The 17,877-nt window shown below is 44.1% G+C and overlaps 2 protein-coding genes across 11 annotated transcripts in view; both read left to right on the top strand.

The window, feature by feature from the left end:
- The first annotated feature begins 993 nt into the window (after positions 1-993).
- NOL11 (nucleolar protein 11) lies at positions 994-12,500 on the top strand. The gene is made up of 18 exons (XM_082293809.1): positions 994-1,247; positions 2,741-2,854; positions 3,556-3,612; positions 4,181-4,326; positions 4,582-4,639; positions 5,169-5,307; positions 5,734-5,928; positions 6,234-6,310; positions 7,016-7,139; positions 7,812-7,915; positions 8,167-8,244; positions 9,037-9,221; positions 9,470-9,595; positions 9,742-9,963; positions 10,456-10,534; positions 11,389-11,481; positions 11,794-11,901; positions 12,205-12,500. Exons 1-18 carry the CDS (start codon positions 1,110-1,112, stop codon positions 12,316-12,318), a joined length of 2,157 nt encoding a protein of 718 aa, XP_082149935.1. The 5' UTR covers positions 994-1,109; the 3' UTR covers positions 12,319-12,500.
- A 3,450-nt stretch (positions 12,501-15,950) lies between these two features.
- Positions 15,951-17,877, top strand: part of BPTF (bromodomain PHD finger transcription factor) — a 53,052-nt gene continuing 51,125 nt past the window's right edge. For 4 of the 10 annotated variants that reach the window (XM_082294113.1, XM_082294109.1, XM_082294110.1 and 1 more), the window contains exon 1: positions 15,953-16,833. In XM_082294113.1, the coding sequence (XP_082150239.1) occupies positions 16,197-16,833 (637 nt within the window). In that variant the 5' untranslated portion in view covers positions 15,953-16,196. Of the gene's footprint in view, positions 16,834-17,877 lie in introns of all 10 variants that reach the window. The other 6 variants (XM_082294111.1, XM_082294112.1, XM_082294104.1 and 3 more) reach the window with 3 other exon arrangements.

The following is a 17,877-nucleotide window of genomic DNA, read 5'->3' as shown; positions in this document are numbered from 1 at the left end:
GACTTTCTCCATAGAAACGAAGCTTTCCCTGCTCCAGAGGAACGGCAGCACTCATTCAGGAGGGAAACGCTTCAGAGCAGCGTGGGACAGGGCAGAGGAAACAAAGAGGGGACTGGAAATGTTTTAGATTGGAAATCACACGGCGCAAAGGGGACAGAGCCCGCGTACGCCGGGGACATCTCGGCAGCCCTGCTGGGGTCACTGTGCGCGGCCCTGCCACCAGAGCCAGGCGTGGCTGAGCAGATGGGGCAGTGCCCAGTCCCAAAGTGACCCCCAGGGACCCGGCCTGCCCTGTTGCTGTTGGTTGTTGGTTTGATTTGATGTCTTTTACAGCTTGAGCTCCTATTCCTGGGTAGGGCTGCACTGAAATCTGCACACACTCAAAATCCTACACAAGAAAATACAAAGTGGTGAAATCCTGACGGGGACCCTCCGGCTGCGCGGTCGGCGGGGCCAGGCTGTGCTGCGGCAGAGGGGACAACCCCACCTTGTGCCTTACAGGGCACCTCGCACAGGGCGGGGCCGCATCCCGGCGCAGCCCTAAATCCAGCGGGGCTTGCGCGCACATTAAACCCCACAGAAGCCTTTACCTCCACTCCTCATGCAAATTAGCGTACACGTGACCTCTCATTAACATAGACGAGAGCCCTCTCATTGGCGTGCACGTGATCCATCATTAGCATAAATCTGACCTCTCATTAGCATACGCTCGGCACTGCGGGACCAACCGTGGGAATCGGTGCAGGAGCGATGGACAGAGTGCGCGAAATGCCCCGGCAACGCCTGAATAAGGGCAGTGCCCATGGATCCCTGACTGTCCCGCTTTCTGACGATGTTCTGAGGATAATAATCATCGTCTTTCCTTAGGTTTTGTATCTAACACATTCGGAACGCAGCGTCATCGCAGACCCTCTGCCGAAGCCCGCTGCAGAGCCGCCCTGCACGCTCGGGGGAAGGCGCAGGCCCGGCCGGGCAGGGCCGCACGACAGCAGCGCTCACTCCCTGTCGCGACAGCGCCGGCCCTGTCCCGACCCCGGCCGGCCCCGCCCCCGGGTCACGCTGGGGCGCGCGCGTCGCGCCAGCTCTCGCGAGAGCCCGGCGTGGCCAAGATGGCGGCGCTGTGCGAGAGCTTCACGCTGCGCGGGCCTGGCCCCGGCGGCGGCGGCCCCGGGTTGTGCCTGGAACCGGGCCCGGGCCGCGACCTCGTGCTGCTCACCGAGCGCGGCCGGGCCGCCACGCTCTTCAAGGTACCGCCCGCGCGTCCTCGGGGGCGGCACCGCCGCCCCGGGCAGCCCCGGCCTAGGTGGGGGTTCTCCCGGGCAGGGCCGGGGCCGCGGTGCCTCCCGTATTCCCTTTCACCCTGCCTGTCGGGACCAGACCTCGCTGTCTGTCCCCGGGCCCCGCTGTCTGTCCCCGGGCGCCCCCGCCTGCAGCCGCCATCCCCGGCGGGAGGCGGGGCGGGGAACGGCCCCGGCCCAGGAGCGGCTCCAGCCCGGCCCGGCCATGCTCTGCCCCCTGCGCTCCCCGCTGCCCCCGCTCCCTCTGCCCGGGAACATGGGGCGGCTCGGGCGCTTGTCCGAGTATTTTTCCTTTTGCTGATGTTCTCTGTCCATTCCCCGTCCCAAAAAACACTTCCGTCGCGAAGCCACAGGTACGTGTTACCTGCAGTTCAAGGTTCTGGGCTGTCAGCTCAGTGTCAGGTGCTGTCCTGCTGGCTGCAGTACGGAAGATTTTGGTTTGCAGCACCTGAAACGAAAAGTGTGTTGTGGTCTCTGTTATTCAGTAGACCATAATAAGAAACTTTAAGGCAAATATTTGAGTTTGTCTTTAGCTGACTATCACATCCATGCGGTTGGGGATTGTAGTGACAGGACAAGCAGGAATGGGCTTAAACTGAAAGAGAGTAGGTTTCGATTGGATATTGGGAAGAAATTCTTCCCTGTGGGGGTGGAGAGGCCCTGGCACAGGTTCCCAGAGAAGCTGTGGCTGCCCCATCCCTGGAAGTGTCCAAGGCCAGATTGGATGGGGCTTGGAGCAACCTGGGATAGTGGAAGGTGTCCCTGACCATGGCAGGGGGTGGGACTTGGTGATCTAAAGTCCCTTCCAACTCAGACCATTCCATGATCTTAGTGGGTTGATGATGCAACCTCCTTTGGGTTCCTTATTCCCACTGCCAAGACCATATGTGAGCACATAACTGTGTTATAAATATGCCCAGTGTACTCTGGAGTGAGGAGAGGGGGTTGAGTGCCCTCAGAGCAGTTGGGTGTGAATCAAACAGAACAGGAGTTCAGACAGCAAAATCCACTGCTCTTGGTCTCAATAACTCACCTTGAAATAGAAAGAGAAAAAGCACAGGTCCGTGTATGATTGTATTAGTGACTAAAAGCAAATTACACTAGCAATTAAAATTAGTATCTGCCCTTCGAAAAAGTGGTGCCTTGTATCTGTGCTTCATGGCATAAGCCCTTCAGACTGTTACAGGTCAAAGTTATTTCTTACATGAAAAGAAATCTAATTAATGTAGAGTTCTTTCCTGTTGTTCTGAAACTATTGGTGTTAAAGGTGGAAACAGGAATGCTCAAGAGGAATTTTTGAGTATAGCGGTTTCCATATTTTAATATTCTAATTCAGATCCGATGTGGCTGCCTTGCATTTCCTTTTTGTCATGAGAGAAGTCCCCAAAATGATCTTTCATATGTTGTATTTTAATTGCAGTGTCTTTGTTCTGACTCTGTAGATTTCGGATCAGAAGCCCCTGGGCTGTTGGTCAGTTAAACACGGGCAGATTCTCACCTGTCCTGTTGTGTGCAACTTTGAAACCCACGAGTACATCGCAGTTCATGACGACAAGGTGAGAGCCTTCATCCTTCTTTAGAGGAAAAAAGGATGTCGTGGGTTTTCCTGAGGGAATGTAAGTAGGGACAAAATCAGCAGTGTGACATTTCTGGTTGAACATGTGGGGGACCCTCAGCATGTTGGTGGCATGAGCATCTTCAGTCTGTTGGTCCTTTAAACACAGGAGATTCTCAGTGCCTCATGCACACACTCCCTAAGGATAAGTTATTTTTCCTGTTGCAACCTGGGTGACATTTACAACTGCATGGTCATGGTACTGGAGTGGTTACAGTAGTTCAGACCCCATCCTTGTTCTTCTGCTCTTGTTTCACAGTTAAAAGTTTCTGTGTGTATGTGTAGCATTTGCTTAGATCATGCTGGGTCTTTGGCTTTTCACTGTTGTTGATGAAATACCACTCCTAGCCTTGCATTGCTTGTGGAAATCAGGCCAACTCTATCTCACTGTCTCCATCACTCTGATCTACTTTCATTTACAGTTCTGCTGTGCCTTTTTCCTTACTCTTTCCTGTCCTTTCCAATTCAGGATTTCTGAGCTTGGTTTCAGTTCCTGCTGTCTCTGCCCCTCCTGGGCCAGTTCCCACTCAAGTCACTGTGAATACTCCCTGTGTGTTTCCCTCCTGTTGCAATTGCTGGTGTTTTGAGTGCTGACAAGTCTGTGTGTTACTGTTTTACCTAAAAATGATGCTTGTCTTAAAGGTTTTAAGAATATGGAAGAATGAAGACATTAACTTGGACAAAGCCTTTAAAGCAACAGTAAGTCTCCTTCATGTGTTCTCTTCTATGTGTTTTGGATCCCAGTGGAGGGAAGAAATGCTCTAATTTTCATAGTGTTGGCCATATTACATTTTAGCTTAACTTGTGCTTTGTGATGTTCTGGAGTATTGCAAGGAATCCACTTGCATTGACTTTATCATCAGAATATTTGTCTTAAAATGATTGGACTTTCTTTAAAGATGATGAATTGTGTTCAATTACAGATCTTTGTGTTCTGCTGCTTGATGTGTTAAACAACACTTTGTGTGTCGCTGTAGAGCGGTTGTGTGATCTCCTGACCCTGTTATGGTTTTTATGATGTGATTCAGGAATATGATGCTCATCAGGACATTTTCCTGGCTTTTTTTTTTTTTTTTTTTTTGGGTAGTGATTTGCATTATTTGTGGCATTTCAACAAATCAGCAGCTACTAGATCTATATTATTAAGGATCTTATAGGTTCATCATTCTTCTGTTAAATTTTATTGGAAAAAGTTATAATAATGAATAAAGCACTCACTTTTCAGGGTAATGTAGCAGAGAACAGAGATTTGTTTTTGTTCTTGCAGCTCTCAGCAGATGTGTACAGGATCCATTCCCTGCCCAATGGGGGGCCAGTGGTGCTGTTCAGGGGAGGTGGGGTTCGGACGCTGGATGTGCTTTTGGAAGCCCCACAACAGGAGATTGAAAACATTATCTCAGATGAAGTCATCAGGTAAGTGATGCCACTTTGTGATGACTCAGAGGAATTAACTGCGATGATGAAAGCTTTTCCCTTTTTTGAGGAGATGGGGGGAAATCAAAGACCAAGATCTTGGGGTTGGGTGTTTTGTTCCAACACATTGTTTTTAAAATGTTAGAATTATTTTTACAGATTTCCTAAAAATTGAAAGGTGCCTAAGGAATAGTGGTACGACTTTTTGTATAAACCTAGAGTTTGAAGGATGTTCATCCAGCTTTCTGGTTTTAGGTGGAGTGGAGCTTTTATGGAAGGCCAACAACCTGTCTTAATTTTCACTACTGAGAAAGTGAGTTAAATACTTTTTATTTTAAAATCATAGCAGGAGACCTGAATGGCTTTTTTCAAAATCCATCACCTGATTTATTTGATTTTAAGAGCTTTTAGTGGACTCATTATCCTGATTTAATCAATACAGCAGTTAAATGGAAGTTGTGTTGCTTTCAGGGCTGAGTAACAGGGCTCTTAGAACTGCAGAGAACAATTAATAAGATGAAATACAGTAGACATTGTGTGACTCTTCATTGCTCATTGAGAAGAACTGTTGAATAGGATGTATGTTTTTAAAAAAGGAATTATGCGTAAATCTGTCTTCATGCAAATGCTTCTTCCTGTGAGTCCATTTGTTGCATCAAATAAGAATATTCTTTACTTGTAGAGTCTCTGTGGATTCTCTGAATTAGGCTGATGCCCTATAGAAAACACAATTTCCTAATTTTGCACAACATCCAAAGTTAAGCAGTACTAATATCTGAATTTCTGTTATATTTTCTTTGTGTAAATTAAAGGAAAGCTTTATTTTCTTTTTTTTGTTTTAGGATGGGGATTTTTTTGTCTATGTACAGAAACCTAAGCTGAGTAGTCTACACAAATACAAGCTTGAACAACAGGAAGCATTCAAGCCACTGTGTTTCACAGCACATATAACAAACCAAACTGTCACACTTCTGTGTTTGTGTAAGTTATATTTTCTAATGGGATGGGATAATGAAGGAAAGAATTGTATGGAAGGACATAAAATGTTGATATTTATGCATTGCTGTTTAATATTTTTAGTTTTTTAAACTTCTTAAAACAGCTACAAGTAGTAATTAAACCTTCCTGATACTTTAATCGCTGCAAAGGTGAACTGTTCCTACCTGTGATCACTTGTACCCTGCAGCTCTCACTATACCCTTATTGCTATACCTTTATTTTGCTGCTTTGGATCATAGTGAGTGCTTTAAATATCCTGTATTAATTCTTCTTTCAGCATTCACTGGATTTTGTCTTTTTAGATGTTCTTTTGCTATATCATATCAAACAGGTTTTTTTTCCACAAAAACCAATTGTAAAAGAGTGATTTGATTTTTTTTTCTTTTTTCTTTTTTTTTTTCTTTACAGATTCCAATGACTCTGTGTACCAGGTTCTGATACCTCTGCAGCAAGATACTGAGGAAGAAGAAATTTTGTCCAAGTCACTACTACTAAACTTTTCAGTCCCGGGAACTGTTCTGAAAGGAACATCTTTAGTTGTCCTGGACAAAGACCACATTGCAGTGTTGGGCAGTCTGGCTGTACCTGGGAAAGAACCCAGAGGTAACTTGAAAAATCATATGAAGATGTTGTAAGGTCTAAAATTTCCTTGGGCAAAGCACTAGGCAGGAAAATTGTGCTGTCCCTCTTGTCCCAGCTTCTGGTTTAAAGCTCTTCATTGGAAAACCAACTCATCTTTAAATTGAGATGTAACCTGAGTGATGTAATTCCTGATGCTAAATACTGGCCGAGGTATTTTGAAACAGTTATTTCTGTTTCCCACAGCGTTTGTAACTGAAAGTAGTAAAGGCAAATGTAGCATTTATGTTACTGTTGGGATCATAACCTCTATCTCTTACTTCCCTTAGAGTGCCTGAGCATATGGAATACAAAATTTCAGACGTTGCAAACCTCAAAGGAACTGCCCCTGGGGACCAACGGCCAGGTAAAGCTCATGGGTTTGGGGTCCTTGAGCTTTATGCATTTGACAGCAGGGAAGGGAGTGTTGGGCTGCAGAGCTCTGCTGCTGCTGGAGGAGCAGTGAATGCAACATCTGAAGCAAAATTAATACTGACCAGTTGATGAGCAATTTCTGTCAGAATATTCATTGGGAGAATTGTGGCCTGTGGGGATTTCTCTGATAATTTAGTACTTTGTCACATCTCATGGTCTTGATTATTTGGTGTGAATAAAATCACTGAACACAAAACCCAGCAGTGTCTCTTCTGTTCAGGCAATTTGCAGTTGAAAGCCTAAATGATTCTAGATCTCCTGAACAGCATTTCAAGCTATTCAGGAGTCAAATAGGTAAAATAGCACCTAAGGAATAAATGCACTGGCGAACCAGAACACCTGACTGCTTTTGTCTTAAAATTGCACAAGAGGAAACTTGAAAAGGGACTTAATGCCTTGGAGGAACTGCTGTACTTAAGGACATCTCTGGAAAAATACTGAACAGAACACTTCTAATTTATGTATTTAAAATCAGCAGTTAGTGAAGGTCTGCTGACAAATGTTAAACCTACTGAAAATAATTGTAAATAATCTGATCACTGACTTCTAATTGAACTTTGTAGGAAGGAGTTACACATCAGTGCAGGAACTCACTTCTCTGCTCATCTTATTAATGACACATTTTAATATTTTGCAGTTGTGGTGTTATGAGGAAAATTTTTTTTTAATTCATGGGAAAGTGTTGACTGTAATTATGTACAAGTGTGAAACATCATCCTTGGCAGCTGCTGTGGGAAAGCTCAAGGACAGTCAAAACCCTGGTAAGAATTTTTTTTTTAATTACAGTGAAAAGAGCTTGTAAAAGGAAGACATCTGAAATCGTATAAAAGTTATTTTAACACAGTCTTATAAAATGAATTGAATCTCAACAGCTTGAAGCAAATCACACTGTACTGTGTTCCTGGCTGTTAAATTTACTGGTGCTGGGAACAACAAAACACACAGACATCTGAATTTATTGTGGCTTCATTTAACCTGGATTGTCATTCAGCTACTGGAATTACTAAAAACACTGGAATGCTGATGATGAATACTGAAAACAAAGTGAAGTGCTGTTTCCTAAAAAGTGTTTTCAAAGAGTTTGTGATTAGATAGGGCAATGTCAAACCTTAGTTTGTCAACTTCAGTTTAAAATTCTGCTGTCATAGTGGTTTAATCAAACATTGCATTGGTAAAATGTTGCAAGTAATGCTCAGGATAAATTGTGTAATAATTTACTTCTCTTGCTCCCAGAGGCAAAATGGAGAAACAGTATAAAGAAAGGTCATAAAATTACCTGCTGTTGAAATAAAACTGGCAGCTTTCTTGGCATAAAATCACTTGGATTATAGTTTAGAAAGTATCTATTAGCATGAGAAGTTGGTGCAATATTCATGCTTCAATAAATGTGCTGTAAGTGTTACCTTCATATAGTTTCATTTGTATGTTCACAGATGTGTCCTCATTTGTGAACTGGAATACCCTGGAAGATGAAGAGCTGGTGGTTTCCTTTCAGTCCCAGGAGTCTGTAGCTCTGAAAGCAGAGTCCAAAATGAATGTAAGTTAGAATTAGGGTCGTGTGAGGTTGTTGTTTGTCTTGTCTCTTCCCCATGCTGCTACTTTTAGGTGTTGCAGCAGAAAGAAATTTCACTTTATCTGTTACTGATTGTTTCTAACACTGTTTCTGGAATTGCAGTTAGTAATCATAGTCCAGACAGCAAGTTGACATGTGGAGTACCCAGTTATCTTGCTTGAAGTCCTTAAATATTTTGGAGCTGAATAACAACTCTGTGTTTTTCTTGACCACAGTTAAGATCAAGAAGGAGCACTGTTGCTAAAATACAACCAGAGACCTTATCAGTTGGGCAGCTCTTACTAAATCTCAAAGTAAGTAACCCAAATATCCTCAAGTAGTGTTTAGACACTCTCAGAATAGTATAGGTGTCTCTTAAGCTATTATCTCTTTCCATGTTCTCTTGCACATACCAGGTTGACCAAGCTGCCTTGAACAGGTGAGTTGAAGGATATTGTTCTTATCATTATTGTGTAAGAACAGAATTTGGGCATGATGAAACTAAGTTTTGTCACAGGAGCGTGTTTTGAGAGCTGTACAATACAGGGCTTATAACATCTGAGTTCTGGAAACTTGCACAAATTTGTTCATTGTTAATGATAGTGTCTTACAGTAAATAACAGAGGATATTTCATCTGAACTTTGCTTGTTTAGGTTCTTATTTATGGCTTTAATTTTGTTGAAGGCATTTTAGCTGTAAGAAGTTGGAGGAATTGTCAGGAATTCCACTGCAAGTACAGTAATAAGCTCTTCAGTTCCTTTCTAGAACTTGCTGTAAGTGTTATAATAGGTCATACAGGAAGGGAAACTATCTGCAGTTCACTTGTGGCTGGACACTTTGGTATTGTTACTGAAGTAACAGGTGATTAATCCATGAGCAGTTACTGAGAGCAGGTACTGCTTACCTGAGTTCAGAATGAGGAATTACCTCATTTAGCTCTTTCATGCTTGAGAGAAACTATTCTATCAAAACACAGAGTGGCGAGGGATTTTTGTAACTTGAATTCCAAAGTAGGTCTGCTTCTACTTGGTCTAATTAATGCCAGGGCAGTTGTCAAACCTGTGCCTTGTACTTCTGAGTTGCACAGTATTTTTTTCTTTTCCAGGATGCTTCTACTTATGTGTTGGAAACTGAATTAAGACAACTGATGTCAAAAGCACCAACCCCAGATCTGCAAGCCACCATTGGCTGTGTGGTCACTGCCCTTACAGACAGATGTAAAAGAAATCCAAAGTACTACCCTCAAAATTTCCTGCTGGAGATTGTTGAAACCCGGGACTTGTCCTACAGGTAGTGACTCTGCATTTTTTAGTGTAAGGAGTAGTCTTTAAAATCAATTTTAAAAAATAGAAATGAAGTTCTTTATAAGTTTCTTTTGAATTATCACAATTTAATACCAAAGGTGCTTATTTTCTGATGAAGCTGGTGTTTTACGTAAAAATCCATCTGGGGAGGAAGATAAGTACTATTACCTTAGTTGTCAGTGTAGTTCTCAGGGGGTGTGGACTGTGCAACCTATTAATTTCATATTTTTATAGTTTATGTCCAGATTTAATGGCTGTTGCTTTGGAGAAAAAAGATATGCATCTCTTACAAATCTGCCTAGAACGGTTTCCAGATATTCCTGAAGAAATTACTTATGCTTGCCTGAAAACATTTTTAAGGTAACTTGAAATGAGTATTTTTTTCTTCACCAAATTTTAGTCTATGTTTTTGCTTTTATAATAAGCTTCAGAGAGTTCATTATGTGTGTTGATGGCATTGCTGATTTTAAAGCTAATAATTCAAGGCATTAAATTTTCTTCCACAGCATTAGTGAAGCCCATCTTCAAAATATAGATGTGAATCTAGATTCTGTGATCTGTTACATTGATGTTGAATCCGACGATAAAGAAGTTAAGACTGAAATTGTAGAAAATGGTTTCAGTGCAGAGATGGACCAGGACATGTATGATACCAAAATCCCAAAGGAAGCCCAATCCAGGAGTGATGGTGAATCCTGCCCTGTTGGGCTTCAGAAGGCAGCATTATTGTATCCTCTGCATGGTGAAGGGAAGCCAGAGCATTGCATGTGCTGTGGATGTTTATATTTGGTATTGCCAAAAGGCACATCTTCTGTTATTGCTGAAAGTTTCTGAGCTCTCATAAGAGCAGTTCCTACTCAGTAGAAAAACTGTTTAGAATATAAATAGAAACGTTTAGCTTTTAGAATGTATCTACACCAATTTAAACTTAGTTTTATTACACTTTTGCAATAATCTTTCTCTACTTAAGAGAAAATGGTATCAGTGATTTGGATATTTGCCTGTTAAAACACATCAGGCACTTACACCCTTGCAGTGGATAGAACTGTTCAAGTTAACTGTATTGTGATGGTTCTATTGCTGTAGATATTTCATGATAGAAATAAGATTCAAATAGGACCTCTGTCAAAAACCTGGAGAAATATTCTATTTAGAATTCACTCTGGTTTGTACAAACTGGTATTTTCCTCCAGCGTTATTCCCTTAATAGCACTGCACAGAAATGCTGTTCTCCATTCAGCTTACACTGAAACGTTTCTTTTGCCTCACCTGAAAAACCTTCCAGCTCAAGAAGCTATTGTAAGTATTTTAACATTAAAAGGTTTTAAAACCCTTATTATTTTGTGGTGAGGGAAAGGGAAGAGAGTTTTTCAGTTGTATGTGAGAAATTCACCATTCTTTCAGGAGTCTGAATAACAAACTAATGCATGGAAATGAAATTAGGATGCCTAATAAGATTTAATATTAAGGAATATCGTGGTTTTCCACATACTTAAGGAAATCTTCCTAATTTTTGTAGTCCTTGCTTATTTTGGAACATGTAAGTAAGAAACCCTCTTTATGACCCAGTCTGACTGGAAAATGTTCATATTCTGTTAGCAAGTTACCTTTGCGCGATTTAGATGCTTTTTAGGAAAGGAAAAAGACACGGTAATTTAGTCAGTTCTATCAGAAACAGAAGTTCAGAAATTATGAGAAACAAACTCTGTTTAATCCCAAATGTAATACAAATCTAGATCCCCCTCAGATTAGGAAAAAACCCCACCAAACTCCCCCATTTCTCAAAAGCTGAAATATAACTTCAAGAATTGTGTGTACCTGAGCATATGTGTGATTTTTCCAGTGATTTCAAAAAAAACCCACACATCAGAGCAAAGCTGATTTCAGCTCTGACATGTCTCTTGGAACAGTGGTTACCCCTGAATGTAATTTACACTGAATATTGCTGAGAATTTTCAAACATCCAGCTATGGGTGATGTAAGAGAAGCATAAAACTTGGTTTTAATATGTAATATACAGGCATCTATGTTGCTTTCAAAAACAAAAAATAAATTTTAAAAAAAATCTTTATGAATATTCCATGTGCAGGACAAAATCCCTCTGTCTATTAAATGCTTGTCCTTTACAAATGTTCTGACTTTTCTACTTCCAGCTATTTCTCAGGTATTTATATTACCTGTATGTGAAATGCAGTGAAAAAGTTAACACCACTCTTCCTGGAATACGCTCCCCCACGATAAATCAGGTGAGCAGCTCATTCTAAGAACTGTACTTCCTTCCCTTTCTGTGGTGTGTAACTTGGTGAGTAGTTGGGAATATCTAAAATCGGTTGATGCCTACATTCATTCTACTAAGTATTGTCTGTTAATGTAACCTCTGTGAAGTCAGATGTAACACTTTAATAATCAAAACCCAAATATACCTTAAAATATGCTTTAAAATGTGAACCCATGTGTTTTGCATTAGAAGTTAATGTTTCAGAGTTCAGCTTTTAGAGCCAAATGTGTGTCATTTCCAGACTGGGAAGTGTAAGTGTACTTTTCTTGTTTGTCTTCAGATCATGGATTGGATGTGCCTGTTACTTGATGCTCACTTCACTGTCATGGTGATGCTGCCAGAAGCAAAGGAGTTGCTTTCAAACCTGCATAAGTTTGTGAGAGCCCAAGTAAGTTGCATCTTCTGGGATAATTATTTCATTTTCAGTTGGATTTGGAATATGGATGTTGAGAAAGAGGGGAGACAGACAACAACAAATTATTCAGTGAAACAAATAATGTGTGTCCTCCTCTGTATGCTCCTTCCTGAGCATGAATTGCAGTTGCCTCTGTCTCATTTGGCTTTCAAAAGCTGCTTTGTTTGTTTGGTTTAAATATCTTAAACTGTGCAGAACCACAGATAGTTCCGCAGTATGATGATGTATTAAAAGAATTAAAATGTATTTTACTATAAATGTCTCTGTTCTTTTCAGGTACGGTTTTACTCGGAACTCAACAAGATTGAAGGAAGTTTGCGGGAGTTACAAAGACTGAACCACCTGAGAGAATCTCAGACCTATTCTATTGAAGTGCTGGAAATTATTTGAATTTGAAATTCATTGTTAACACATTTCTTTTTTATTGATTCCTTTTATGACAAGGATGTATTAGCACTCCATATTGGGGCTGTCGAAAGTTGTTTTCTACATAGGAGGAGCCTGGTTACTCGGTAGTTACATGGGAGTTGTAAGTTTGAAACTTGTGTATTAAAAGCTCTCTTTTTGATTGATGAGAAGCTGGATGCTTGCTTATATTTTCATGTAGAATTCTGATATGTGATCATGAGAACATCCTAAAATACCGCACAATTCTTGGCTAAGCACAAGATGGTTATGGCAGAAATGCTGGGGGCATAACTTGCCCATCTTGGGCTGTGTAACTTGGAAAGAGCTGCACACACAGTTAAAAGGCTCAAGACACTTTGGAAGTTGACATATTTCAGTTTTATTCATACACTGTCAGTACCAAATGTATATAAAACTAAAATTCTAAAAACAAAACGCCGCTGCAGTGGCAGCTAAAGATTCATACAGAGGGTGACGACTTGGCACTGGTAGTAGTTGCTTTCAGTATTTTGAACAAGAAAACTGGAATTTAAAATAAGAATATTCTTACCTACATCAGTTTGTTTTCTCTAAGTACTTTTTCAACTATTGAACGCTTCAGCTTAGTTAATGTCATCTATACTGCTTGAATTCTAGCATTTCAAAGTATATCTTAGATTGGTTTTGATTCCCTTTGAAATACAAAGTGATGAACTAAAGTTTTATGTAAACAACATTTGTTGAAGATTTTACAGGTATCTGTTGAATTATTATTCTGATGAGGCATTCACTTACAGCTGACTTGTTACAAGATACTTGTGGGACTGTATTCATGTAAATGAAAGCTCATCTGGAGTAGGGGAAAATGGGACAGAAGCATAATGCTGGATTTCTTGGAGTCAAGTATAAGATGGATTGTTGGGGACAAGATACTCAGTACATTTTCAGAACAGCAAATACAATGTTATTTTTACTTATTTTTACTAATGATGTGATTGAATATTAGTAGAATTCAGCATATTGGTATATTGGTATACTTTGGTTTTCATCACACTAAATAAAATGGCAATTGGAAACATACTGAATTTCCTCAGCAAAAAAGTCATGTAAGCCCTTTGTTCCTACAACTGACTTCCAGTCTGCAGCTGAGCTCCAGTGGAACGTTACTCAGCAACACCTTTGGTATCTTAGAAAAATGTACATGGAACTGATTTGAGAGCTGAACACCTAAATGCAATTCCTAACACAAGTTATGAAATAGTTTGGAGTGAAGGACTGGACACAAGCATCTCAGTAATTTAAGCAAGAGCATATGCTCACTTGTTTGAATGCCATCCAGCTGTAGGTTAAGTTCTTTCCCTTATTCTTGGAGAAGGGAACCTACCCAGACAACAGCTTGGAACAACTGGGCTATTCATCTTCTCCAAAGTGCCTTGTGAAAGGAGTCTTTTTTTCCATCTGTCCTGAGGATGGAGGCAGGGTACGGCCTCCACCCAAAAATTCCTCTTCCTGCTGTATTCAATTCACTTATAAATATGCTCATTTAGCTCTACCACCAGACTCCAAATCAGAACTCCAAGTTCCAAATCAGTATGTTCTACTCTGAGTGGAATGGGCAGGCTTTTGGCATTGGGTTGATTTCTCTGTACTGAGGTGTGTGTTGGAAAGGACTAATTTATGTCCTGTCCCTGAGAGGTAACATACCTCTCTATGCACCCATTTCTCCATCTAAATAATTTTCATTTTAGAAGTCCTATTCAGTAAGCACTTCCACATCACCAACTGATATGGGATGGGATTAAGAGACAAGATATTCTGGTTCACAGTTCAAAAGCACATGATTCTCAGCACCTTTGATCTACCACAAATACGCAAATTCCTCAGTATTTCAGAGGTGTTAATGCTCTCACGATGCTACAGGCTGCGTCATTGGTGCAGTAGGTGTGCTAGGTACCTTTGCTAGATTGTCAGTGTATAGATGACAGAATGCACAGGTGTTTTTCCCAAGATACCAGAAGAAGATAATGGAATAACCTCCCTGAAAATGTGTGTCTGTGTATTCATGTATTTAAAGAGTTACCACAATCCTTTGCAACCTTGTAAGAGGTAGCAAAAATCAGCCTGACATAAGGTAACTTTGAAAGGTTCAGAATACAAATTGAGTAGAAAGGCATGTATAGGGTTGGGCAGTGTTGGCTGCTGCTGTGTGTATCATCCTAAACACTTAGACCAGGGCTCTGAGCCTGTGCAGCTGCAACACTGAATATAAAAGAGCTGCAGATAAAAAGCTGGATATACGAGTGCAAATTGGGCTAAACCCTACTGCCATTGTTGTGTGCTTGATGCTGTGGCAGGTTTGTGGGTTTAATGAGGTGCTCAGCCTGAGCAACAAGTTAATGAACAAAAGGGGTTCAAAAATTACTATAGAAGAATGCAAATTAAATGACACATTGGACATGTTGCTGCCATGCTTGTGGCATGACCAGTGTTGGGTTTTACCTTGCTCAGAAATATAAACAAGGGACTGAGATAAATGAACATGTAAACAGACTGATTCTCTAATGATAAGACTTCTGGCTCTCTGAAATCCCGAAGCTGTCTCAATCTAGCAATGAAAAGGAAGGGTGGTTGTAAGAAATACCAGATGTTTTTGTGCCTTGGGCTGGGCTTTCAGTTTGTACTGCTTTTGCTTATGAAACTGATACCCTGAATTCAAGTGGTGGCATTGGAAACCCAACTGTGCAACTGGTTTTTGTTGATTTTTAGATCTTTGTGGGTTCTGGCAAATGAGACAACCAGAGGGAATACAAAATAGACGGAGCCCATCTCTTTCCTAGTGCTCCAGGGAACTGCGGAAACAGCAGAATAGAGGAAGTGGATGGACAAAAACGGTGATGGTGGGTCCCTATGTGATCTCAGTGTTTGCTTTACACAGGCGCTGGCTGTGTAAGGGCGAGCTGTAAGAGGGGTTTAATGGGTGAGGAGTCAAAGCACGGCCAGAGATGAGTGTCAGTGGTCAGGAGAGCTGCTTAGTGCCGATGCAGGGGGGAAGCCTCTCCCGAGGGGACACCCTCGGGCGGGGGATGAAGACCCCCGTGGGGAGCCCCTGCCTGGGAGCCGGCGCGCACCCGACGGGCCTGGGGGCTCCCCCGGGGCGCGGGTCGAGCTCCGGGAGAGACCCCGGCCACGGACCCAGCGACTCTGGTGTGGGGAGAGGGTGAGTACGGGGGCAGGGCCGGCTGAGCGAGCGGCGGTGTCGGGACCGTCAGCTGGGGCAGGGGGCGCGCCGGGTGCCGGCGGAGGGGAAAGCGGAGCGTAAGGGGGCAAGGGGCGGTGCCGGTACCTGGGGTCGGTGCCGGGTTCGCGGTCAGTGGTGGGAGTCGCTGCCGGGTTCCGGTTGGGGGTCGGTGCCGTTGTCGGTGCCTGGGGTCGATGTCAGTGCCGGTGTCGGATCCGGGGCCGGTGCTCGGTGCCGGGTTCGGGTTCGGTCCGGGCTTTGTGTCCGTGTCGGGCTGCGTGCTGCGTCCGGGGGTCGCGGGGCCGCCCCGTCGCGGCGGCTCCCTCACGGCCGTGGCGGGCGCGCCCCCTGGCGGCGGCGGCGGGCGCGGCGGTCACGTGAGGCGCTCGGGGCCTGGTGCCGCTTCCCCCAGTCAGCGCGGAGCGGCCGAGGCGCAGGCGGGGAACAAGATGGCGGCCGGCGGCGATCCGGAGCGGGGCGCCGGCGATTCGCGTTGAGCCGCGGCCCGCTCGGTCCGGCCCCCCCCCGCCCCGGCCCCGCGCCCTCCGCGGGGCGCGGAGCTTGCCCGTAGCCGCCTGTCCGGACTCCGAGCGCCCTCCCGAGCCGCCCTTCCCCTCCCTTCCCCCTCGGCCAGCGCCCAGCGATGCGGGGCCGGCGCGGCAGGCCGCCCAAACAGCAGCAGCCGGCGGCGGCCGCCGCTCCAGCGAGCGCCCCGGCTCCAGCGGGCCCCATCGGTGGGCTGCGCTCCCGGCAGCGCGGCAGCAGCCGCGGCAGGTGGGCGGCCGCGGCCCAGGCGGAGACGGCGGGGCCCAAGCAGAAGGGAGCCGGCGCTGCCCAGGCCTCGTCGCCCGCCGCCGCCGCCTCGCCCAGGGGGGGCGGCAAGAGGAAGGCGGGCGGCGGCGGCAGCAGCACCCCCGGTGGGGGAGGCAGCGGCGGTAAGGGCAGGGGCAGGGCCGGGGCGGCAGGAGCAGGGGGAGGAGGAGGCGCAGGAGGCAGCTGCAACAGCCCAGGCAGGGCTGCCTCGTCCAGGAGGAGCATCAGCAAAGTGGTGTACGACGATCATGAGAGCGAGGAGGAGGAGGAGAGCATGGTGTCCGAGGAGGAGGAGGAGGGAGACCCCGAGGATAACCAGGACTCCGAGGAGGAAGAGGAGGAGGAGATAATGGAGGAGGAGGAGGACGACGACTCTGACTACCCCGAAGAGATGGAGGATGAAGATGATGCCAGTTATTGCACTGAGAGCAGCTTCAGGAGCCACAGCACCTACAGCAGCACCCCAGGTAGAGAGTCCATGGGCGAACTCATACAAGTCGAGGGCACCCCCCATGTTCCCTCTAGGTTGGCAGATACGGTCCGCACTCCTATGCGAGGATGTGAGGGATGTCCGCAAGCACTCCCAGGGAGAGGGGTATGCAAATAACCACTGGCAACCCCGGGGACGTTGGGAGCATTGGAAGATGCTCACAAACGCATGCACGGAGAGGAGCAGGGAGGGCGGGCGGCACTTGCTGGAAGAAGGGGATGCTTTGCAAATGTTCATGAGGAACCTGGTGGCCGCAGAAATGCGCGACCCACCAGGACGTGTTGCAGACAATGTCAAAAGTGTGTGGAGCATTCACTTTAAATTTAAAAACAAGGGAAACGAGAGGCATGCCTTGCAAAGAGGTCCTTTCAGTTAAATACAGGAAAGGCTGGCTTGTGCTTGCAAATATAGCTTGATGTTGAAAGGAAAGGAAGCACATGTAAGTTGAAGTGACTTTAAAAAGCCAAAAAACCGTAAACACCGAGGATTTTCAGGCTCTTGAGATCAGAGCTATAACTGGATCCAGCATTTACTGGCTTTAAGACAAAAGTAGCTTTCCAAGGAGGGAAATGAGGTGCATTGTTCAAAATGGAGATTGCATTGTTATAGTTTGGGGAAAAGTGCACAGGGCCTCATTGCAAGGATGTAAACCTAGTTTTAGTTCAACACAAAGATTAAAAGATGGAGATTGAGTCAGAGGTCTTGCATTTAAATACTGTGTTTATCTTAAAATATAGCAACCTTTAAAACTCATATTGGGGTTAAAATTCATTCAACATAATAGTGATGGTTTGTTTTTTTTTTTTAATTCTAGTGGAAAATTTGGGAAATTTTTAAGGCCTGCATTTCTGTTTGTCCTTAATTGGTTCATTCACCAAGGTTCAAAAATTCTTTTATTTAAACTTAAGCACTTTGGATTTATTTGAACTCATTCCAGAATGGCGTTCAAGCTTAGAATTTTTTTTTTTTTTTATGTGTCTGAACCAGGAGAGTAGTTCAACTTAGAGGTAACCTGGTATGA

The sequence above is a fragment of the Coloeus monedula genome (assembly GCF_965178545.1).
Source record: "Coloeus monedula genome assembly, chromosome: 19".
In the NCBI taxonomy this organism is placed as follows: domain Eukaryota; kingdom Metazoa; phylum Chordata; class Aves; order Passeriformes; family Corvidae; genus Coloeus; species Coloeus monedula.
Note: the sequence above shows the minus strand (reverse complement) of the source record. Positions and strands in the feature narration are given on the sequence as shown.